The following is a 25,690-nucleotide window of genomic DNA, read 5'->3' as shown; positions in this document are numbered from 1 at the left end:
TTCATTTAGGTTTTCATTAATACCTTTCACCAAATTATTATATAGTAGGGTCATGGGTTAAAATCTCATTTGGATTCTTTCCAATCAAAACAGAGGATGTTTTCGAATTCAAGCAAGAACTTCACCTTGCATCTGGTATCTATCTAGCTGCTGATGATTTTTGCTTACTATTTTGTAATATGTCTGTGAAAATTATATACGCACACATATTTATCACTGATTTAGTATCTGCATAGTATTGAGTTACATGACTGTGTTACATTTTATTCAGGAAAACTCATGATAGACTTTTCTGTTGTTCTGTGTTTCTTGTAGGTCAAAAAAAGGAAATGCTGCCAGGAACATTTTTTTTTTTAAGAGAGAGAGAAAGAGAGAGAATTTTTTTAATATTTATTTTTCAGTTTTCGGTGGACACAACACCTTTATTTTATTTGTATGTGGTGCTGAGGATCGAACCCAGCGCCCCGTGTATGCCAGGTGAGCGGGTTACTGCTTGAGCCACATCCTCAGCCCCGGGAACATCTTTATTTATCCATCAAGTGCCCTTGTGAGACTCCAGCTGGAGGATGAATTTCATGAGGTGAAATTTCCAGTGACAACATACACATTTAAATTCATACAAATATACTAAAATGCTTTATAAAAGACAAGAAATGTATAGCTCTGAATATACTCAGAATATGAAAATACCTGATGCCCATACCTCCACAAACCTCACTACCCTTAAGTTTTATCAAACTGTTACATCTGCTAGATAAAAGAATAAATATCACATGGTTACTGTACTTTCTGTTTATAAATAATCCTGGCATTTTTTCATATCAATTTGTAAAGTTTTTAAAATTATGAAGGGCATTAGCCAAGAGGAAATTCAAAATTAGTATTTTCAACATTAAATTTAAATTAATTCAGGGGAATTAATTAATCAAAGGAAGATATGAGGGACCATAATTTGAATCAGAAAGAAAATTAAAATCAGCCAAATTAATTTTATTTTCTTAGTGGATCATTTTAAACAGGCAGAAAATAAAACTGAAGGCTAAAGCCAATTCTATCATCAATGCTTCAGTAAGACCTAGGATAAAATATCTATAGAATTTTAGAGTGGAGCTGGCTTCATTGGCGTTTGCCTATAATCTCAGCAACTTGGGCAGCTAAGACAGGAAAATAGCAAATTTGAAGCTACTCTCAGCCATTTAGTGAGACTCTTAGCAACTTAGTGAGACCCTGTCTCAAAACAAAAAATTTAAAAAGTTGAGGATATTTGAGCTTAGTAGTAAAGCATCCTGGGTTAGATTCTTAGTATTAAAAAAAAAAAAGAATTTTATAGTTAAAAATAGAATTCAAGAAAATCTGGTCTCCTTTCCTTTTACAGTGAGCCCATTTTTTACAAGTTCAACAGAAAGAAGAAATATTTTATTTAAACTTACCGGTAACAAAGTTTACCAGTAACAAAGTTGGCAAATAGTGACATTTGATAATATCTGTTGAATGATAAAAAGATGAATGGATGAATGAAGGCTAGGACTGGTGTGTAGGTTTTTCTGGCAGTATGGAGCTTTCTCCTTATATCATATTGTCTGTACTAAGTTTGTGGGTATTCTATACATTTCAATAAATTTGAAGGCACTGAGCTTATTCTTTATTTTGTATTTGCAACAATCATCACTTTGGGTTTGTGATTCAGAAATTAAGTATTTCCTAAAGCTTACCTTATATCAATGACATGCAATACTGAAAAATACCAGACTTGGTTATATCACTTCATATTATTTTTCAGAGATTAAAAACCTCTTGACTTCTCTGTACTAGTTTGCTAGGGCTGTTCTAACAAAGTACCATAAACTGCTTGACTTACAACAGGAGCCCATTATTTCATGGTTCTGGAAGCTAGAAGTGCAAGATCAAGATGCTGGCAGAATTGGTTCCTTCTGAGGCTGTGATGCAAAATCTGTTTCAGACCCTTCTCCTGGTTTTTAATGGTTTGCTGTCAGTCCTTGGCATTCCTTGTCTTGCAGAAATATCATCCTGATTTTTGTTTTTATATTCACATTGTGTTTTCCTTGTGTATGTCTGTCTCTGCATCCAAATTTCTCCATTTTCTAAGAACACCAATTATACTGGAGTGACCCCCAAAGACCTCGCTTTAGCTTGATGACCTCTATACAAGCCCTATCTCCAAATGCAGTCACATTTTGAGGTATTGGCATGTTTGGAGAGACACAATTATACATATCTAACACCCAATATTCACTTTATTACCCTTCTAAGATTTTGACAGGGCACAGTCTATTCTATTGAAAAAGCTTACTCAATAATCTTATAAAGCAATGATTTTCACTATACCATAGGATCTGTTTTTGTAACATAGAAAATTGCATACACATAATTTTTACTTCTACATTGTAATTATATTAATATTTATTTAGATAACATTTAAGTCTTAAAATTAGGTCAGGTACTACTCAAGATAACTATTTATAAATTCTTGTTGTGTACATGTATCTAGGTTATCCATCAGTGAGGTTGTGTCCTATGGGAACATACTAGCAGGTGGTAATTAACTGGATTTATATAGCATCTATTCTAGAGAGTGAGAAAAATACTATAACCTCCCCCAGTGCCTCAGTTTTCTATACACTCACAATAGGGTTAATAATACCCAACTATCTCCCCCAAGATTACAGAGATGTTATGATGACTCAAGTACTCTCTAGAGCAGATCCTGTTTGTAGGCCTTCGTTCTGGTTCATTCGAGTTCATCAGTAAGAAAGTACTTGGTTAACTGCAAGAGTCCCCTGCACTATAGGGATGTTCTGGTAGACATTTTGTGGCTTTTCCTCACTGTATTACCCTCTACATTACCGCCAAAAGGAAGGTAGAGGAAGATTTGGAGTCTGCATTAGTGGGCTCAGGGAGAGGAGGAGAAGAATGCAGGGAAGAGACAAAGTCTCTTGAGACCCTGGGGTCAGTCTAGTCTGCAGATGTTTTCCAAGTTCCAGTTAAGCACGTCCCAGGTATCGTTAATTCCAAATGTCCCTGCCAACCCACAGCGGCAGGGCTCACCCTGCTCTGTTTCCAAAAGGGGCCCGTGGGTACTTCGGTAATCTTAGAACACAGAGGTGCAATCTTCCTACACACGAAATGCAGATTAGGAGGTGGGAAGCCGTGGGCCAGAGAGCGCGCGGGAGCTCCGAGCGTCCAGCAGAGTGATGGGGAAATCCTGTCTAACACTGTGGCGTCCTGGCCCTGGGAACCGGTCAGAACAGCCCGTGGGCCACCACTGCAAGCCACGCATTCCCGCAGGTTAAGGACCTGCCCAGGGCCCGGCGGAGCATCCTTTACTCTCACCCTACCCCTGCTAGCGGGCGAGCGAGCACGCAGAAAGCAGGCTCACCAGCCTCAGCCATGTCGGGTGGGACCCAACCATGACTCCCAGCCCGAAGGCCGCCAGGCCACCAGGCCGCGGAGCCCCTCACCCGCTGGCTCCGAGTCCCTCACCACACCTCGCTGCCCTGAGCCCAGCTTCGTCGGAGCCCCGCCCAGCAGCATTTGCTATAGCCACGCCCTCAACCACGCCCCCACTCGGGAGGGGCGACGGTTCAGCCCCCTCTAGGACCCGCCCCGCGCCCCGCCCTTAAGGCTGGTCCCGCAGCAGGGGACCCGCCCTTTTCCTCCTTAGCCTATTGGAGAGTACGTTGCCGTACGCGCCGACCAATGAGAGTTGCAGCAGTCACGCCCCGCCGCGCCGTGCGTCGGGTTAAGAGCAGTGTATCCGCTGTCCCGCCGCTAGTCACACGCCATGTGGCGCTGCGGCGGTCGGCGGGTGCGAGAAGCGCTGCAGCGGCTGAGGGGCTGGTGAGACCCCTGGAGTGGTGGGGACGCTGGGACCGGGGAGGAAACTCGCAGGGCAGTGGGGACACTGGGACCAGTGAAAGGGGCGGTGGCGCGTGCGCGGGAGGCATCAGAGTCTCTGCCATCCGAGAGCTTGGGGTGACAGCTCCTGGTTCTGCAGGCTCCTGCACCTGCAGCCTCTTGTTTGGGCTCCTGCATCGACACTTCTTGTCTAGAGTTCCTGAACTCTGAAACGCCTCCTGTAGGGTCCCAAACCCAGATACCCCAAGTCCAGAGCGAGTGCCCCAAGGGACTGCCAAGAAATCTTTTTAGCTTCTGGGAATGACAGAGCGTTTCCTCCCAGGAGTTTTGGTCCCAGCTACCAGGACTGGGGTAATGCATCCGGGAAGTCTATGGTCTAAGGGGGAACCAGGCCCTGGGAATCATCTGACCCACCTTACCTTCCCTGACCTCAGGTGATCCCAGAGTGGGTGGCCCTGTGTGTGAGTTGTCAGGACTTTTTGAAGTGGAGTTGGTCATTGATGTAGATCTTAACATGTGTAAAAAAAGTAACTGGCAGTTTATGGTTCTCATTAATAGATTCACTCCCATTTAATTTTTGTTATGAGGCAGAGTACTTTAAAGGCCTATACTTTAAGCTGCTATATAAAATTGTGGCCTGGAATTGAACTTTTTTTTTTAATGACTCGATTTACAGAAAAATAAAGATGATTTAAAAAGTGTTTAACTTTCACACTAATCCATAAAATCTAATTTAATTTATAGTGCAGTCTAGGTATTTTGGCCCAGGTAGGGAAACATGGGGGTATCAATGGTTGGGAGGCCTCTATGGACTGTTTAAATTTGACAACAGGAACTTGATTCTTGTAGGTGGTAGATTACAATGTATGTAGTAGGTTACCAGAAAGTATAAAGGGGGAACAGCCTTCGTTTGGCCTCTCCGTGTTTTCATACAAATTGTGCTTTTGATCAGAAATAATTTATTAAAATTCTTCTCTAACTCATAATCTGGAATTTACTAAATTAATAAGGAAATGTGAGTTCATTTTATTGTATCTCCCTAATATTGCCAATGACTAGTTGGCAATTTCCTTTTCTGTGTATATAACCTTTAAAACAAATATCTCTGAGTATGGTGTTAATGTAGACTATCTTATAAAACATGTAATACTATTTGAGAGAATAATTATTAAAAAAAAGTTGTGTCATCTTTACTAGGTTTGATTTTTACCCTGATTATAACCCTCTACTTCCTTTCCATGTAATAATTCTCCTGAATTATAATTATTTCCTTGCTTCTTCTTTATATTTTTCCCAGATGAATACATTTCTACAATAGTGTTACCTGTTTGAATAATAACTGCATAGAATAGTACTGGTTTTTTTAATCTTGTATTTTTTTGTTTAACATTATGTGACCCACATCTTTTTAAACGTTGTTGCAGTCCTTTTATTTTTATTGCTATATTTTATTGAATGAATAATCCACAGCTTTTATCCATTCTCTGTTGATGGATGTCTGAGTTGGTTGAGATTGGGATTGTTAGGATTAGTGCCACCATTCTGTGTGTGTGTGTGCTGTGTTTAAGCACAAGTTTTCAAGGCTATAGAAAGAGGTGAAGGACTTGTTGAACTCCAACTTTTCTAAATACAGTGACACCACAAGGTTTCCAAAATCATTCCAGTTTACACCCCTAGTCTCAGTGTATAGGGTTCATGGTAATATTAAGCTTTTAAGTTTTCACCAACTTGGTAAACATGTAATGGGATTTTATTGTAGTTTGAGTTATTACTTTACTGTGAAGGCCTCTGAGAATTCTGTCATGGAAAGAAGCCATTTCAACACAAGAATTGTTTGTATTCAGTTAAGGAAAATTTGTATATTGTAGTTATTTGTTAACATGTAAAAATAAAGTTTTCAACATTTCATTGATAATTGATATTATAAAGTTTATCTGAATTGAGATATAAGGTTACAATGTAAAGAACTGTACTAGAAATTAATTTACTGACATGTTCGAGATTTTGGAGATGTGAAATGTAATTTTTCTTTAGTAATCATCTTTATCACATAGCAGTATGTTCAACATGTTGCTGAATTATGTTAACCAAACACTTTTCCTAAGTTGTTTTCCTGACTTTGATGATGTTTCAATGCAGCAGTACACAGCACAGAGTATGGAGGGGGATGAGTAACCCAGCTTGTGAGAGAGCTCTGCAGTATAAGGTGGGAGAAAAGATCCACGGCTTCACCGTAAACCAGGTACAGTCCCGTGTTCATTTGCTCTTTCTAAAGTGAGGCAGATCATGTACACAACTTCTGCTGGCATTTGAGATTCTTCAGAGCCAAGACTGCAGATCTTATTCTTATGTTCCCAGACCCTGAAGACCAACTGTGCAAATGAAATGGTCCCAGTCCTTTACTTGTGTCCCTTCAAGCCTGACACCTTTTCAGATTTTAGAAAGTGACATTCTTAGTAGTTTCTTAATCAAACACTAATGTTCCTGTAGCCAAATCTGGTGCTTCACTTGGAGTGTGATCAATAAAAACTCAGTTTCCTATATCTGTCCAGTCAAGCATCAAATAGATTCCTCTAAATTTGCATTTAAACTTGTTTTCTGAGCCATCTGGGTCTCAAAATTTTAGAGAAGAGATTGTAGATCAGGGGCTGGGGATGTGGCTCAAGCGGTAGCGCGCCCGTCTGGCATGCGTGTGGCCCGGTTTCGATCCTCAGCACCACATACCAACAAAGATGTTGTGTCTGCCGAGAACTAAGAAATAAAATATTAAAATTCTCTCTCTCTCTCTCTCTCTCTCTCTCTCTCTCTCTCCCTCTCCTCACTCTCTCTTAAAAAAAAAAAAGAGATTGTAGATCAGTATTTACTCAATGTATCTTAAAATAGATTTTGTTGATTTTTGGTTTTTGTTTGTTTAAACCTTTTGTATTGATTTTTTTTTATTTAATGTAAGTTGAAAAGTATATATTTAAATATTTGGTGGTTGGCTTTGTTCTGCGTTATAAAATAAAAAGAAAAACAGCTTGTAAGACAAGGCATGGCTTGATGAGCAGTGTGCAGAGGTGCCATGAGCCAGGGGAGAAGGAAAGTTGATGGCAGGAGAGGGAAAAGCTTGTGATGAGGGTGATATTTAAGAAAGAAAGCCTCTAACTCTGGGCAGGCCAGTGACACAGGGGAGTTTCAGGCAAGTCTAGGAATGAAAAGTCATGAAAACAGAGTCAGTGTATTAAGTTCCTTGAAGGCCATAGAAAGAAGTTTGGATTTATAGTACAAGTTACCATTAAAAAAGATCTTATTCAGAATGGTAGAGTCCTTTATTTTTTAATTAAAAAAAAAACACTTACTTTACGATAAACCACAATTCCTATTTGAGTAATAGTTACCCTGAAAGCTGTTATTAACTTAACTCACCATGTCTACTAATTTTGAGTATATTAATCACCTATGTTAAAGTATAGTAAACTTGAGAACATAAGTAGTAACTTATCATCTGTAAATTATGCAGGAATCAGCAGACTAGTTTATGTGTGTCGTGATGTGACAGGGCTCCTCATCAGATTCCATTTCTGATTGCAGTTCTGTCAGTAACGTCCTTTTTAATAATGGACAGGTAACTTTGTTGGGCACTGAAAAAAGGGGATGGTAAATGGTGTGGCTATCACAACAATACAGTGTTTGATTAAAGGAAAGAGGGCTGCCATAGTTGAAAGACAGGATACTTTCTTTAAGATCAAGAACTCTGGACACGTATGTGGAGGCTTACCTAAAATAAGAGATGATTGCCAGCTCTTTTGCTATCCCCCTTCCCTGTGGAGTGAGGTTTCATTCATTTTTATTGAGGGCATTTGTACCCTCCTGGTCCTTATCAGAAGGTCCTGGTTAAAGGTCCTGCTTATGTGCATGATCATCCTCCCAGGAGGGATCAGCAGCTGGTAATAACCCCTGCTTACCTCAGAGAACCCATCCTAAACTAGATCAACCAAAGTTTATTTCTAGGAGAATCCTTCCACTTTCACATGCTAAGGGCCATTTCTACATTTACCTTCCATGTAGGACAGTGTTTAGCATTAAATGGAACATATGTGCAAAAGCCAGAGACGTACAGCAAACATGGGAAGATTGAGCCACTGGTATTTAGATGTGATGTAGAATAATGGGGAAGAGCAGAGACACCAAGGAATCCTGGCTATGTGGCCTGAGCTGCTTTTTCATCACTCTGAGCTGTGGGTTTTTCATCTACAAAAGGGGATGAGAAAATCTCCCTCATAGGTTACATATGACATTTTAGAAAATGCTTAAGCAAATGCTTAACTTAAAAAGGTAAGTGCTTAAGGAAAACAGAAACAGAAACATCAGCCTTTCTTCAGGTCTTAATTTTCTTGTTTGCAGGATCAGGGATTTGGACAAGATGGCCTGTGCCTTCCATCTTTCAAGTGCTGGTTTCCTGGCACTGTCTAATTTAAAACAGAGCAGCCTGTTTGGTCCATGTGTTGAAGATAACCATTTCTCCCATGTTTTCCACTCATGTTGCCTCTTCTTACCTCAGGTAACATCTATTCCTGAACTCTTTCTAACTGCAGTGAAGCTCAGCCATGACAACACAGGAGCCAGATATTTGCACCTGGCAAGAGAAGACACAAATAATGTGTTCAGGTGTGTGATGCACTGTACCAATGTATTCTTTCTCTTTAAAGCATCTACTGTACATTAAGTAATTTAAAATTATATCACATGGATATTTTACTTTTATTGACAGAAAGACCTGAAAACATAAGGAAAAGATTTCATGAATTTCTATCCTTATCTCAGAAATACATTAAAATTTTACAGTCTAACTCAGTGATTTCAACATTATCAGAAATGATAATGCTGAAAGACTGATATTAGAATGATTCTTTTTAATAATTGCAGGTGATCCCATGTTTAGGATTTCTATTGGACAGTATTAAGCTTAACCTTTCCCGATTTGTTTTTTCTTTTTTTTCTTAGTGTGCAATTTCGTACTACCCCAATGGATAGTACTGGTGTTCCACATGTTCTCGAGCATACAGTCCTGTGTGGCTCTCAGAAATATCCATGTAGAGATCCTTTTTTCAAAATGTTGAACAGGTCATTATCCACTTTCATGAACGCCTTCACAGGTAAGACTAATCCTGAACCATAATCACTATTGGGTTTGCCAGATGCAAACTCTGACATTCAGTTAGTGTCTAGGAGTAAAGAGAGTTGTTGGCCATTAGTAAATATTTTAGAATAAATCACTGATCTCTAATCTAGTGGAAAGATGTTAGAAATTTATTTCTTTAGGGTAGACACATTATAGTTAGATCATAAAACTGGAGTTTTAGAAGAAAGATACCTGAGCATTTTCTGAAAAAGTTCAGAGTAGTTTTTTTCAGGGAATATGGCTATATTAGGTGCCTGTAGCGTTATGGTTAGTGTCAGTGTTGTTTGAGTTTACTCAAGAATGTGAATAGGTTGATGTGCTCCAAGTATTCTAGGAAGGAGTGAGATTAAAGTGTAAATTAAAGCAATGCCTATGCAGAATTAAGGCTGCCTTTCCAGGAATATGAAAATCTCTCTAAAGGAACTTGAACTACATAAAAATCCACTGAAAATTAGTACTCATGTCTATTAAGGGAAAACCTTGAATCGGGTGGGTTTCAGCAAGTTGGGGTGACAGCCAAGGATGGAAGTGAAGCGTGGATCCAGAGCTTGGGTTTTCTGGCTTCTGTTCCTCTGACAGTTCACACTCACTGTATGGTGAGGTGAGGCTTGAAAACAACTTCTGCAGAAATTTCTTGTATTTTAAAATCTTATTTTTCATTACCAAATCTTATTGTTATGTTGGGCACATGTATGAATATGTAACAATAAATCCCATCAATATGTATGGCTATGATGCACCAATAAAAATGAGGAAATTAAAAAGGAAATTAACATGAAAGAAAAAAGTTACAAAAAAAATCTTACTTTTTATTTGTACCCAGCTAGTGATTTTACGCAGTATCCGTTTTCCACCCAAAATCACAAGGATTTTCAGAATCTCCTCTCAGTATATTTGGATGCAACCTTTTTTCCATGCTTGCGGGAACTGGATTTCTGGTATGAACTGATTAACTGATGGTTAACTTAGATTTTAGTATTAGAATCACTATTTTATTTATTTATTTATTTATTTATTTATTTATTTATTTATTTATTTATTTATTTATGACTTAGGCAGGAAGGATGGCGACTAGAACATGAGGATCCAAGTGATCCCCAGACGCCTTTGATCTTCAAAGGAGTTGTCTTTAATGAAATGAAGGGAGCATTTGTAAGTATTTTTTCTTTTATCGAGTTAAAAATCATCTTACCTGTATAACATTTTGAAATATAGAAATGCTTGAAGGTAGTTAACATTTAGTTGTCTCACATTCTCATCTTAAATAATAACATTGTATTAGCTGGGTCAGCGCTGTGGCCAGAAATGACCCTTAGACGAAGGGCCAGAGATCATCGTGTGTCCTATTGGCTGAGAAGATACACCCTGTCTGTTCTAGTCTTGAAGAGCATGGTGTGGCTTGTGTGCTCCATGTCACTTCTTGGTTCTTGTGGCCTCTTTGATCTGGCAAATGTATCCTTTCATGCCCCACTTGGTGTCATGTCTTCCAAGACACCTTCTTGTCCTCATGTCCTTATGGCTAGTGGACGGAAGGATCCTACACAGCCGTTCTCTTGACATTACTGGTTCAGTCTTTCCCTCAGAGCATATTGAAAAGCCAGTTGCTCTTCTCTTCCCAGAGAGCCAGTTGTTGGATCCAGTGCACAGATTGTAGTAAATTAAATGTAACATTAAATCATAACTGCACAGATGTCATTGATTACCTTTAAAACAGTTTTATTTGCCATGTAATATAGGGATATGGTCCAGAGTATGATTAATTTGCTGCATTGTAACATAATAGTGTGTTTTATAGTCATATATCACTTAGTGCTGAAAAAAGTATTAGTAAGTGATTTTGTTGTTTTGTGAATGTCGGAGTATGTGCCCACAAACCCAGGTGGCACAGCATACTACTCATCTAGGCCATATTGAAATATTATGGGACACCATTGCACTTGTGATTCATCATTAACAGAAATGTGGTTATGCAGTACATGACTGTATTTTGCATATGAATTATTATTTTTTTTTAATTTCAAGACAGATAATGAGAGGATATTCTCCCAGCACCTTCAGAACAAAATTCTTCCTGACCACACTTACTCAGTCATCTCCGGAGGTGATCCACTGTGCATCCCAGAACTCACGTGGGAACAGCTTAAACAGTTTCATGCTACTCACTACCACCCAAGTAATGCCAGGTAATATTTTGTTTTATTTTTTATTCATTTTTCATAGTTTTGTTTATTTTATTTATTTTTTAAACCAACAGAAGCCTCATGATTTCAACGTATTTCTTTATTTATTTTGGAGGGCTCTGTTTCAAGCAGATGACTATTTTTAAGCCCTTGCTATATCTGAATATCATTTTCAAATCACAAACTTGTTTTTAGCACTCTTTAACATGGTGTTTTAAAGGATTAATGGTAAATTAAGAATTGATTTGTTTGTCTTCCACTAAATGACATGGCTTCCCTCACATTTAGCAAAGAAATGTTCGCTTAAGAACTGGGTAAGGCTTGGGAAGGTGATTTGTTTAAGTTTCCTGCCTAACTTATTTTGATGTTCATTCTGAACATCTGTGGTGATAATGGTCCTTGCTTGGCACAACATGGTTATTCCAAGCAGCCTATGAAGTCACCTTGATGGAGAGTTTCAGTGCGCCTCCTTTGCCTCTGTAACAGCTTCAATACTTGTAAAATGGGAATGCTTGTGATGGCATCCACTTTGTAAGGCTAATTTTCACAGTACCTCAAAAGCTGAAGCTTTCCCTTAGCACATTAAAGGGGCAGATGTAGTAATTGTTGCTGGTTTAATGTATCATTAACAATTCTATTTACAAATAAATATTAGCGTAAAATCATACTTACAAGGTTCTGTAAAAAAATAAAATAAAATTTTAGTTATGAAAAGTTTTAAGCATATATAAAAGTAGAATCCCCATACACTTATTATACAGATAATTTTTAAGTTTTTTAAATTAAATTATAGACATCACAATTGTCCACCTCTAAATAGTTTGTGACCCAAAAACACAAGAATGTTTTCTTGCATAACGTTTTTATACTTAACAAAACAAAGCATCGTTTCTTTAAGCCATGTATTTCTTATTCCATATTCAAACTCTCCATATCCCCCAAAATGTGTTTTCAGTCCAAATGAGGCCCACACGTGGCATTTTGTTATTCAGCATGTCCTGGGTACCTTCTCAAGGAGGACAATGGGAGATCAGGCCTGGCTTCCTCTAGACTTTTTCTACTTTCTGAGTTGTTCCACTGCTTCTTCGTGGTGTTTGTTGATTTTTTAAGAACTGAAACTTGGATTTCAGGACTTGGTTAGAGGCAGGTGAAACCTTTTTACAGGGAGTTTTTCAGGCTGATGCTCATGTCGCCTGCTGCATTCCTGTCAGACACTCTGATGCCTGTTGATGCTCCACAGGCCTGCTGAAATCAGCCTGTAGAAGGGTGATAACCAGCCTGTATGCAGTGAGAGTTTGTTTCTCTCCACATAATCACAGGCCATCTGGCAGGTGGAGGTTCTGATACTCCAGAAAATTGCCGCAGTTCCTTTTCACCTTGATAACTATTGCATGAATCAACTACTTTATTTAATAGAGTTTGCTGAGTCTTTCCATTTTGTAATTACTTCTACGTCTGAACTTACACAAAGAAGAGCTCTTCCTTATCAGTTGGGACTCTTGCATTACCCCGAAATATGGTCTGCTGGGTTGAGAGAACTGCTTTTTTTTCCAACTTTAGTGGGACAGATGGTTGCAGAAGCTATCTCTAATTATATTGAAAGAAGCTTATTTCCTCTCTTTCCTGCCCTTCAGCCATCTTTGTTTTGCTCTGTTTTTTAAATAACACTATGATCTTATGAAAGTATTTAAGTATATATATGTTTTTTTTTTTTTTTTGAGATTGTGTCATCAGATGAAACCTATATATTTTCATGTTCAGAATGTCCCAGCTGTGAGCCTTGGTAGTTTCTTTCTGACACTTTCTTAGCTTTCATTGAGCATCACCATGCACATCCAGGTGCTTGTGCTCTGAATCTTCCGATCGTCCTTTGTCCACTGGATTCTATGACTGAATGGCAAAAGGTGTTGAGAGATCAGTGTCTCTAGGGATGTCGATTGCTAGTGGATTATCTAAGTCCTTGTCTGTACAATTTATTTCTAAACCCTTGAGCATAAAAGTTTTTAAGGAATCTTTAGGCTAATCCCCAAATCTTAACCGTAGCTCAGACAGCTTTTCGATCAACTCTGGCATTATTAGCCTTCTCTGGTTTATATCTATAATCTGAAATTTGCAGCCTAAAATTGAATTTTATGAAATTATTTGTTTTTTATCAATATTAAATCAATTATTGTAGTACTGTAGCTAGGGTGGTAAAATATTTAACAAATAACTCATTTGGTTTTTGTAACTTCTTTGCTGCATTTGCATTTAATTAAGCCCTTTTTTATGGTTTTTATTTTGTTTGAGCCACCTATCAAAAAGGCAAAAGAGTCTATCAGTGTTTGCATTTAAACTAAGCAAAACAATATACGTTGGTTTGCAAAGTTTACTTAAACATGGAGAGGGTTGTTAGCTGCTGTAATACTGTGTATTCTCTGTTTCATGCAAAAAAAAATCACTGCTGATTTTTTAAATTCTAATTAGTTATACATGATAGCAGAATGTATTTCGATTCATTGTACACAAATGGAGCACAAATTTTCATTTCTCTGGTCATACACAATGAGTCACACCATATGTGCAGTCATACATTTATGTGGGGTAATGATGTTCATCTCATTGCCACCATCTTTCCTGCCCCCATGCCCCTTCTTTCCCTACCCTTCCCTTCACCCAAAGTTCCTCCATACTCCCCCTACCCACCATGGATCAGCATCCACTTATCAGAGAGAACATTCAATCTTGGGTTTTTGGGGATTGGCTTACTTCACTTAGCATGATATTCTCTAGCTCCATTTATCTGCAAATGCCATAATTTTATTCTCTTTTATTGCTGAATAATATTCCATTGTGTATATATACCACAGTTTTCATTATCCATTCATCTATTGAAGGGCAGGTTGGTTCCACAGTTTAGCTATTGTGAATTGAGATGCTGTGAACATTGATGTGGCTGTTTCACTATAGTATGCTGATTTTAAGTCCTTTGGGTGTAGACCAAAGAGTGGGATAGCTGGGTCAAATTATGGTTTTATTCCAAGTTTCCTAAGGAATCTCCATACTGCTTTCCAGAGTGGTTGCACTAATTTGCAGTGCCACCAGCAATGTATGAGTGTATCTTTTTCCCCACATCCTCACCAATACTTATTATTGCTTGTATTCTTGATAATTGCCATTCTAACTGAAATGAGATGAAATCTTAAGAGTAGTGTTGATTTGCATTTCTCTAATTACTAGAGAAGTTGAACATTTTTTCATATATTTGGTGATTGATAATATATCTTCTTCTGAGAACTGTCTGTTCAATTCCTTAGCCCATTTTTTATTTTTTGGGTGTTAAGTTTTTTGAGTTCTTTATATATCTGGGATGTGCATCTGTCTGATGTGCATGTAGTAAAGATGTTCTCCCACTCTTTGGGCTCTCTCTTCACATTATTGATTATTTTCTTTGCTGAGAAGAAGCTTTTTAGTTTGAATTCATCCCATTTGTTGATTCTTGATATTATTTCTTATACTTTAGGAGTGTGTTAAGGAAGTCAGGACCTATTCCTACATGATGAAGATTTGGACCTACTTTTTCTTCTAATAGGTGCAGGGTCTGTGTTCTAATTCCTAGGACCTTGGTCCACTCTTGAGTTTTGTGCATGGTAAGATAGAGGTTTAATTTCATTTTTGCTACATATAGATTTCCAGTTTTCCCAGCACCATTTATTGAAGAGGCCATTTTTTTTGCCAATGTATGTTTTTGGCGCCTTTGTCTAGTATGAGATAACTGTATTTATGTGATTTGTCTCCATGTCTTCTATTCTGTACATCATTGTTGATTTCTAATCATTTAAACTAAAACAGACCAACATATTCCCTCAAAATTTTAGGTTCTTCACTTATGGTAATTTTCAATTAGAACAGCATCTGAGACAAATTCATGAAGAAGCACTGAGTAAATTTCAGAAAATTGAACCAAATACTGCAGTTCCAGCTCAGAAGCACTGGGATAAGCCAGTAAGTGCCCCATGCAGTTTTTGTTACTGTTTTATCTTACCTATTAATTTTTTACATTGAAATGAGGATGAACTATGTACTAATAGTTATATTCTAAAATGCAGTAGTCATTACAATATGCATAAGAGCTTTTTAAGACTAGGAAATTGTTATTTGTTTAGAAAGAAACTAGTGAAAAGCTTACCTTAGAGCATTTTATATATCCACACAAAATCTGTTTAAGTTACCCCCATTCAGATTCTCTTCCCACTAACCCAATACATCACATCATTTTGCAGAGGGAATTCCAGATAACATGTGGCCCACATTCGCTTGCTGCAAACACCTCTAAACAAACAATGGTCAGCGTTAGCTTCCTCTTGCCAGAGTAAGTATAGATTGCTAAAGATTTTACTAGCTGAAAATAGGAAAATACCTAGCTGAGAACATTAGGAGGAGAATTTGAAAATCAATTATAAATCAAGCTGGGATTCAAGAGTCAAGCAGGTTTTAAGAATGAGAACAAAATGTCAAGAACATTTTTAATAACATTGAAAGTGGTTATGTGGTTTAATTTCATGGGAAAACCGTTTTGTTAGCTGTCCAGCAGAAAAGTGATGTACTTCCTTCTATTTTAAAGCTCTAATCCTCCAGAGGAAAAACTGCCTTAGAATTTCTAACAATTGTTTATATTTGTATGGTCAAAGGTCCCTTTGATTGTGAGAATACTATGATAACTTGCCATGGAAAAATATACCACATACAAAACCTTGTAATTCTAAAGACTGGAGACCAGGCGAGAACTTGTGCCTCGAGTATTGAGGACAGGGAGGACACCGGCTCAGTCTCACCTGTCCCTCCAAGTAGTATAGCAGCTGCACAGTGGGGACTCTTTGTGCCTTCTCATCAGTCATTTATTGTGTTGCTGTGATGTTGTACCTGAAATTGAAATAATGTATATGAAAGTACTTGGCAAACTGTCATGTGATGAGCATTCAATACATATTTAGAGTATGGGGTTTGGAGTTAAAAAAAAAAAGCAGCCTGATATATTAAAAAATTTTTCCCTTTTGTTCATATAATGATTAAAAAATGTGAAACACAAGAATTTCTAGAATAACTTCAGTTTGTTTGGACATAAAAGTGTTATTTTAGTAGTGTTTTTAAATGACTTAAGAAACGTTCATAATTGCTAAAGATTTTCCCTTTTGCCTACCCCCATCCTTTTTTTCCCACAAAGTATTACTGACACATTTGAAGCCTTCACATTAAGTCTTCTGTCTTCACTCTTGGTTGCTGGGCCCAATTCCCCCTTTTACAAAGCTTTAATTGAATCTGGACTTGGCACAGACTTTTCTCCTGATGTTGGGTAAGTTTTATTATTGGCAATTTTGCACTGCCCCACCCTGAAACACTTAACACTGTCAGGGACATTTTTGGTTGTTGTAACAGGAGGAAATGCTGTTTGTGTTTAGTGGGTAGAGGCCAAGGAGCTACTCGGGGTCCCGCCATGCTCAGGACATCCTCCCTTCCTAATAGGGACCTCTGGATTAGGTTATGGATCCAGAGACCTTTGGCCAAAGTGGAAAAAAATAGCATTTTCAAATTCTCAGAATATCATATTGATGCCTGTTTTAAAAGTCATATCATGAAGAAGTCTTGGAAATCTTAAAAAGTTTTTCTAAAACTCAGCAGTTCTCCATTTCTGGATTTTGCCAGAAATTCTATCCTGATTTTTATAAATATTTGAAAAGACCTAAATGTACTTTTGGCCAATTGTCATCTGAGAAGTGAATATCTGAGACCTTGGCTTTCATGAGCTTTCTTTAATAGAACCTGAGTTGAAAGTTGTTAGTTCTCATTTTTAAAGCGTGTCTCATTTTTAAAGCGTGTTGCGAGGTAATGATGAGAGCAAGTGGGTTCTAACACACTTCCTGTTTCTGTTTTCTAGATATAACGGAAACACAAGGGAGGCGTATTTCAGCGTAGGCCTCCAAGGGATTGCAGAGAAAGATATTCAGAAGGTCAGAGACCTTGTGGATAGCACGTTTGACGAAGTAGTTGAGTAAGTGTGTGGTCTTTCGTAATGATTTGCTTTCATCTTTCATTCAAGAAGAGTTCTCTTCCTTACTGTAAGGACTGTGGCTTCTCCATATTTTAGCCTTCTCTATATGGAACAAAACATGTATTAGTAGTTGATGCTACCCTGTAATGCTTGAACTTTTTATTTCTGTTCACCATCTCTTTTCTTTAGGAAAGGATTTGAAGATGATCAAATTGAAGCTTTACTTCATAAAATTGAAATTCAAATGAAGCATCAGTCAACCAGTTTTGGACGTGCCCTGATATCGGTATGATTTCTCAACCATCTGGGTTTTGGCTTTGGTTTGGTTTGGTTTTGCTTTTTTATTTATATGATTAGTGGTTCTTGATGGCCCTGAAAACAGATTCATACTGATAATGCTTTTCATTTGAACCTTGAAAGTTAGCTATTTTGCAATCAGATATAAATTTAATTTAGTTTTATAGTACATTTTTATCTTTTTACTAACTTACTTAATTGGCTTCTTGATATTGTATGTTTTAATGTGGAATAAATTTACATATAACTTTAAATGTGTATTATATCTAGCAAACTCTTGGTAACAATTATATTTTTTAAAAGTAATTTAAACCTGTGCTTTTAATTTTATTAGAACAAAACAAGTTTAAAATGAGTTTTTTTCCTTTTCGATGAACTAAAGACTTAATTTTTTTTGTTATAAACAATCATCCATATTATTTTTAAATATAGAAACTAGGATTTTAATAAAATGTCATGCCTTTCACATTTACCCAGTAGTACCATGTTTATAGGGCAGTACAATGTTTGTGGTATGCTATGTATAATTTAAAGTTCTTCATTCTAGTATGTAGCTTCCTGCTGGAATCATGACGGGGACCCTGTGGAACTCTTGCAGTTGGGAAATCAGTTGACTAAATTTAGGCAGTGCCTTAAGGAAAATCCTAAATTTTTGCAAGAAAAAGTGAAACAATATTTTATGGTAAGAAAATTGGAGAATTTATTTAACTTTTAAGTTGGATTTCAAAGTATTAGAAGGAACATTAGGAACATAATGTATATATTTATGTAAGTCAATTTCTAATAATGAGTAGGTGTCTTAATGTCTTAATTTCTCGTTAAAAATGTAAATGCTTACACTAACATTGTTTTCCAGGTTTTAATGCAAGTTGATCTTTTTCCTACTAATATCTGTGTCCATTTTTATATATGTATGTATTAACAAAATGTGTACATTTTCCTGTTTTGTTAATGGAAGAGTAAAACAAACTATAAGAACAGTTGAGTACACTGAATACTCTATTTTTATGACTGAGTTCTTTTGATGTTTGCTTACATTTCTGGATTTCTAGGCATTTATACTTAGCTTTATTACTTGTTCTACGTACTCATTAAACTTTTTAAAAGATATGACTGGTGGGTCAGACTGTTGCCTGTTTTGGAGGGTAACTTTTAATATGTGCCATTGTTTCAGACATAGAACATGATTTGATAATTTGACCTGCAATTTCTCTTTGTTATAGGTTTTCATTATACTCTAATTCTCTTACTTTTCTTAATAGTATTACAAATGAACATTTTGTACTTATTTTTTAGATTATTAAAATAATTGGAGAAACTCAGTTACCCAACATTTTTTATATTAGATTAATATCTAATGTCCTAATAATTTGCAAAGTATTGAATCAAAACTTGTTCTAGCCTTTCAGAAGTTAATAGGATAATCAATATTAAACAGAAATTGTTAGAATTCTATTATTTTTTAAATTTAAACTGACATCCAAGATTTATAATACTAAAGAGTGCAAACAATTTTTTTTTTTTTTTTATGGTGCTCAAGATTGAACCCAGAGCCTTGTGCATGCCAGGCAAGCACTCTACCAATTGAACTATATCCCCAGCCCCAAACAGTTTCTTTTTACAACCAAAATGTAAAGGAAATGTTGAATATTTTTACAGTTGTGGATAAGACAAAATGACTATAATAATAATTATAAAGAGTAACAGCTTATGTTATTATATAATTACTACTTGACAGGTCTGGTTTTAAGAATTTTATTTGTAAAGGAATATTTTATTGTTCATACTTTGATTTATAAAGCAACACTTGAGTTAAATTTTATTATCATTGTTTTAAAAAATGGGTGAATTGCAGAACCAAGGACATGGTTTAGTAGGTCAGGCTTTAAAAAAGTTCCATTTTAACTTTTTTGCTATTGTGGTTGTTGCAGAATAATCAGCATAAACTGACTTTATCAATGAAGCCAGATGACAAGTATTATGAGAAACAAACACAAATAGAAACAGAAAAACTGAAGCAAAAAGTCGATTCTCTGTCCCCGGAAGACAAACAACAGATCTATGAAAAAGGTCAGATATTTTGTTGCTTGGTAATTCCCTTTCCTTCATGCAGATCTAGTGAACTGTTTATTAGCTAGATGGCAAGTATTATTTCAACCAACAAATAATCACTGGGCACCTACAGAATTCCTACTGATGAACTGGGCTCAACTTTGAGATTCAACCCTACATGAAAACTCATGTGATTCACCAGGAAAAGCAGGAATAATTGAAAGTAGCTTTATGAAATTTATTTATTTTACAGATTTTATAAGTACTTTCTGTTTACCAGAATCTGTAAAATGTCAACAAATTTTTTCTTATTGTCACATTATTTAATTAATTGCCAAATGAACAATATAGATGGTATAAGCTGTAATGTGTTCAGAGAGGCAGGTCGCTGTGTGGGCACAGAGGACTGTGCTAGCCATGTGGCACCATGAGGGTGTGTGTAGGTTAGACTTGGTCAAGACACAGAAGAGGCTGTACTTTTCACTGGCTTTCTAATTCTTTTGATTTAATAAAGACACACAAGGACATTCATCAGCTTCTATTCAAGGCCCTCCTCCATTTGGTTTCCAATGGCCTCCCCTTCCTCTCTGTATGCTCAACACTCTCCTCCACCCTACCTGCTTGCTTATTAGGAAAATTCAAATTACAATCCCCAAATTCTGTCATTATACACCTGGTACAGTAGGTAAAAATTTTGAATGCTGCAATTATCAAGTGTAATCAGCATGTGAAATAAGTGAAACTCTTGCACATTTCTGTTGGCAAAGCAAAATGGTACAGCCATTTAAGAAAACAGTTTTATAATTTTTTACAGTGCTTTACAGTGCTGAAGTTCAGCAGTCTTAGTGCTAGGAATTAACTACAAAGGGCTGAAGACATTTCAAAACTTGAAACATCACAAATTTCCATCAACATATATGTTCATATTAAAAAAATATGACTCACTCATAATTTTGTTCTTTTTTATGGCTAACTCAACATGGATGAATCTCATAAGCATTACACTAAGTGAATGAAGTAAATCAGGCACAAGAGAATATATATTGCAAGCTGGGCGTGGTAGCATGTACCTGTAATCCTAGCAGCTCGGGAGGCTGAGGCAGGAGGATTGTGAGTTCAAAGCCAGCCTCAGCAAAAGCAAGGTGCTAAGCAACTCAGTGAGACCCTGTCTCTAAATAAAATACAAAATAGGGCTGGGGATGTGGCTTAGTGGTCAGATGCCCCTGAGTTCGATTCTTGTACAACCCCACCCCCGTACATGCAAAAAAAAAAAAAAGAATACACGTTTCAGAGTCCATTTGTATGATGCCCTTAGAAAGGCAAAGCTATAGAGATGGGGCAGATTAATAATTGTTTAGTAAAGCCTATTAAAATTTTTACAACATACACACACATTCCCCCACACACATTAAAGAAAGCAGCTTTGGCTGGGATTATGGGAGCAATTATTTGGCTCATTAGGAGGTATAAGTGTCTCTGGAAAATAATCCCATTTTGATTATGGTAAGATTGCATTTATATAATCTATTAAGGAAAACTTAATGGCAACTCGTAACCTTTCTTCTTGACACTTGAGTTCTTGTTAAGACACATCTATTTTAAGCAGTTTGATGATGCTGATTGACAGGTTCTGAGCTTTCACTTTTAATTAAAGCCATAGTAAGTCCATAAGGTAAGTCCATGCTTAAGCAACAGAATATATGTTTCCTAAATTGCTAACATATTTATGGACTAGCCTTTAAAGTCTGCTTTGTTTGAAGAAAGTTTAGTATACTACAGTCTATCTAGTACATTGTAAATTATGCTAATATTACTAAAGTATGTTTTTACCTTACCAATTCACTGCCAAGTTCCTTTTAATAGGACATAGTGCTGCTAGTAGTGCATTTAATCGTTATTTCAGGTCAGTAAGTCTTAAAGTATGGACTTCAGTTCTGTGAATTAAAGATTAATCCATAAATTAACATTAATAGAAAAAAGGTGAATGAGAAATAAGTTTATTAAAAACTTTAATCTTGAAAAATTTTAGTGTCTCTGTGTAATGTATTAAGTACTATGCCACAGAGCTTTGATTGGCTGGGAAAAAAGAAAATACTGAATGTTTTTGACACTGAGTACACTCAAAGAAGGAGCAATTGGGTTGTCAGAGTAGTTGCAGAATGTTCTAGAGGAGGTGGGTCTTAGACTATTAGTGAGACTTGGTAAGGAAAGAGGTAACAGAAGGCTTTTTCATATCATAAACACAGAGTTAAAAATGGAGTAGCATAAGATTGGGGAAACTCAACTTGGTCAGGCAAGGGAAGGTCTTAAGGACTGAACTCACAGGGAACCTGGGCTCCTGATACCTCAAGGAGCAGAGATTGTCTGTTCCAGGCCACAGGCCTGAGGAACGGGGAGTGGAGTGTACATTCAACTTTTACTTTATTTTGGGCTCAGCGAAGCCTGTAGAGTAATTAGTGCATGAGACGGCTCACCTGCTCCCAAGTGCCATGCCTGAATGGCCTGTCAGGTAATCCCATGCTCTCACAGAGGACAAGGGCAGCTGGGTTGTTCCTTTTAAGGTCAGCTCAGCAGTCAGCAGGAGTGTTCTATATTGTGATGTCGAGTTAAACTACTAGCTCACCACAGCTATCCCCTACAAACCGTGTTTGTGAACAAATTCATTTGTGTACGTGTATGACAGAAAAAAATTCTGGATTTTGTAGATTTTTTCTTCTCTTGGATGCTGTGGTTCTGTGGAGTAATTCCTCAGGGAGAGAATTCCCTCTGATTAGATGCATGGATCATCAGGCTTAGGGAGCGTATTTTTAAATACTGCTGTCATTTGTGAAATTTATGTGATTATATAAACGTTTTACTAATAGAAGTGAAAATTTAAAAAGAGAACACAAATATTAAAGTTACTACTTTCAGTTCAGCAAAAAGTGGTTATAAAATAAGTTCATTCTATCCAGTATAAAATTTTTAGTTTCAGAGAGGAAACTAAACTTATTGAGCAAAAAAAAAAAAAAACACTTCCCAATTAAATTTTGTTTTCAAAATAGTTGAGGAATGAGATTTAGAACAAACACCACTTACAAAACAGATATAATGCCTGTGAAATGTTCGCTTGGAAATGGCAGATACCTTCCACACCATAGTTGTTCACATACTCAGCACTTGGCCTGGGGTTGCTAATTTTGAATGTCAGATAATGAAAAGTAGAGAGGAGATCAGTTGGGTAAAATCTGTTAATTATAGTCCTGAGGGTTTCATTTTCCCTTTTCTTTTTCTTTTTAGGTTTAGAATTACGGAGTCAACAAAGTAAACCTCAAGATGCCTCCTGTCTCCCAGCACTGAAAGTCTCAGACATTGAGCCCTCCATGCCTTTCACCAGCCTGGACGTGGCCTTGACAGGTCTCGCTCAACACTCATGTCACTCATGTTCGGGGTGTATGAGTTTCTTGATTAAATTAAACATCAGTTTCCATAAGAGAAGCAGGGTCACATTTTAGATGTTTTCCAGAAAACATGTGACTGTCTTGCTCTTCAAAAGTCTTGTAAATTGTTCTTTATCTTCAGTGGCAGTGGATTTGTTTACTCAGTAGGAATCTGTGTTTCTTTTTTTTTTTTTTTCCTATGAGTAGGTTAGAAGTGGTTCTGTAATTTGCTGCTTCTGGAAACAGATAAGGCTTTGGGTTATGCTGTGGGTATTAAGTGGTTTTTAAAGGATGTAGGCACCCTTTTGAGTCCTTGGCCAAGCTCTCTTCAGCTGAACTGTCAGTGTAGGAGAGGGATAAAGAAATGCCGCAGGAAGTGTAGGATCGACTAGAAGGAGAGTTGAAGGCTGCTGGTAGCCTCATGTCTCATCCAAGTGTTTTGCTCTGTGGTCTGTCACTGCTTTTGAGTTCTCAGAGTTACTGAATCTTACTTTGGCTTCTGGTTGGTAGTTTATGAGACACGTGTCTCTGGAATAACATTACCCTGGAAGGTGTGGACGTCGAACTTAGCAGTGGGCATGGTTGGAGCTTACTGATCGGATGTCAGTATTATGCATTAACTTGTACCTCTGGGGTTAAGAGTTTAGACTACCTGCACATGTTTTCTTGAAACAACTCAAACTTGCCTCTTAATTTTTTAACAGTATTTGTCGTGTTTACCATGTCTGATTTATTTGTACGTGTGCTTATGCATGTGCATGTTGGCATAAGTTCCTTTATTCTGGGGAGTGGGGCTCTTGTCCTACTGATGCTTTAATTCCCATGGTCTTTATTTACCAGTGAACCTCATTAGGTATTCATTAAAAGAACTAGCAAAGACCAGTCAGTCATAGTGAAGGCTTTAGTCCCTCTTCTGGTTTCAGGAGTTGTGCTAGGTAGGAATACACAAAATGGAATCCACAGCACCTAACCACCAGACTTGGAGGTGCTCCCAGAATGTACTGGGGGATACATGGGGGTACGCAGAAAGAGTCACAGCTAAAGAGCCAGTACAACCTTTGTGGGAAGATGAGCAGCATCTAAAGTCGGTGAAACAGTCAGGTCAGATGTTGCTGGAATGACTTAGTCAAGTCACTATGAATGAAGGGTGGGTTTTAGTAAAGGTGAGTAATGGGCGCTGGAATGCTAGCATAGTTACATAATCAGATGAGCACAGCTGTTCTTCCATTCTGATTCTTCAAAAATTAGTGTCTGCTTTAGTATCAAAAGATCTTTTCTGTTTTGTTTTTGTTTTTGTTTTTTATCATAATGCAAGTACAAAAGGGAACTTCATATAAACTGGAATGAGTGAATAGTATTTTTTTTTTGTTATTAAGTTTTAGACCTCCATTCTTGAAAAGCATAGCATTATTTCTCAAATATTAAATATGATTAAAATTTTAATGGTTAAAAACGATTACTCACTTTGTTTTTCTAGCTGGAGAGATCCCCGTGCAGTACTGTGCGCAGCCCACCAATGGCCTGGTGTACTTCAGAGCCTTCTCTAGTTTGAACACACTTCCCGAGGAGCTGAGGCCTTATGTGCCCCTCTTTTGCAGCGTCCTTACCAAGTGAGTCTCAGACTTGCAACAGGCACACATTTATGTAACTCACACATCTTTGTGTGTTTTATAAATGTGTATGTTCTGTGTGTTTATATTGTCTTAATAGTAACTACCTTTCAGTGACTCATTTTTCAAAGCTTACAATGTTATGGCATACTTTCGAATTTGTTTTCTTGTGGAAATTACATTTTCTTAGTATAATATATAGCATTAAAAGTTTATGAATCTAGGAGAATTAGGTAATACTTGCAAATGGATCATATCAATGCTATTTATCTATTAAGAGTTTAAAAAGGAACAGTTGTGTTTAGTCAGGAAATATAAGCAGTACAGTGCAGGACCTAAGCCTAGGTTTGACTTGCAAGAGCATGGTGTGCCTCCTGCTCCTGTGGTTGCTTCTCTGCTGAGCTAACTTTGCAGGTCACTTCATTGTCCTTTGTAAGCAGGTGTCTGAATAGACTGAGAAACACTCAGGAGCACACATGCACTGCTTGCTCGTTTTCTCTGTGCATGTCAGAGGTTGAGGGTGGCAGGATATGCAGTAGACAGAGCTGTAGCCTTCCTTTGCTATTCCAGGAAGACAGAAAGAACCTAATCATTGAAGCGGACTGTACTTTGTGGAGGTACAAATGCTTGCATGTACGGAACACTGTGTGGCTGTGGGCACTACACCCTGACTGTGCGTCAGGTGAAAAAGGGCCTCCACCTTTTGAAAGTGTCTGCCTTCCTAAGAGCTCCCACTGCTTGTCTTGTAACATTTTAAAATAATACCTCAGAGTTGTCCTCTTGGCTCAGATTATTTCTTGCCTTAGGAGCATTGGTGAGAATGATTCTTTTAGAAGCATCAATGCAAAGAGTAATACTGTTTTTCTTTAAAAGTAAAAAGGCTTATTTTGGGGATATCTCCCCTCAAGACCACCTATATTTGAACAAATGAAATGTTTCAGAATGTTTTAGAAGCAAATAGAGAGTACTCATCAACTATTTCCAAGCTTAGGCCTGGAAGAGCACATGCAATTCAGACTTTTATCTTCAGTGGTAGCCACTGGCTGCCAGAGTGTCTAGCGGCC

The 25,690-nt window shown here is 37.3% G+C and overlaps 1 protein-coding gene across 2 annotated transcripts in view; it reads left to right on the top strand.

The window, feature by feature from the left end:
* Positions 1-3,708: 3,708 nt before the first annotated feature.
* Pitrm1 (pitrilysin metallopeptidase 1) overlaps positions 3,709-25,690 on the top strand; it is a 33,451-nt gene continuing 11,469 nt past the window's right edge. The window contains exons 1-16 of one of the 2 annotated variants that reach the window (XM_005320331.5): positions 3,709-3,858; positions 6,016-6,118; positions 8,420-8,526; positions 8,863-9,014; positions 9,864-9,978; positions 10,096-10,192; positions 11,063-11,223; positions 15,078-15,204; positions 15,483-15,571; positions 16,424-16,552; positions 17,135-17,248; positions 17,438-17,534; positions 18,093-18,227; positions 19,477-19,615; positions 22,877-22,993; positions 24,494-24,626. In XM_005320331.5, the coding sequence (XP_005320388.2) occupies positions 3,803-3,858; positions 6,016-6,118; positions 8,420-8,526; positions 8,863-9,014; positions 9,864-9,978; positions 10,096-10,192; positions 11,063-11,223; positions 15,078-15,204; positions 15,483-15,571; positions 16,424-16,552; positions 17,135-17,248; positions 17,438-17,534; positions 18,093-18,227; positions 19,477-19,615; positions 22,877-22,993; positions 24,494-24,626 (1,871 nt within the window). In that variant the 5' untranslated portion in view covers positions 3,709-3,802. The remainder of the gene's footprint in view (positions 3,859-6,015; positions 6,119-8,419; positions 8,527-8,862; positions 9,015-9,863; positions 9,979-10,095; positions 10,193-11,062; positions 11,224-15,077; positions 15,205-15,482; positions 15,572-16,423; positions 16,553-17,134; positions 17,249-17,437; positions 17,535-18,092; positions 18,228-19,476; positions 19,616-22,876; positions 22,994-24,493; positions 24,627-25,690) is intronic. The other variant, XM_040277240.2, reaches the window with a different exon arrangement.

This window comes from Ictidomys tridecemlineatus, chromosome 10 (assembly GCF_052094955.1).
Source record: "Ictidomys tridecemlineatus isolate mIctTri1 chromosome 10, mIctTri1.hap1, whole genome shotgun sequence".
Classification (NCBI taxonomy): domain Eukaryota; kingdom Metazoa; phylum Chordata; class Mammalia; order Rodentia; family Sciuridae; genus Ictidomys; species Ictidomys tridecemlineatus.
This window is presented reverse-complemented; position numbering and strand designations above follow the sequence as displayed.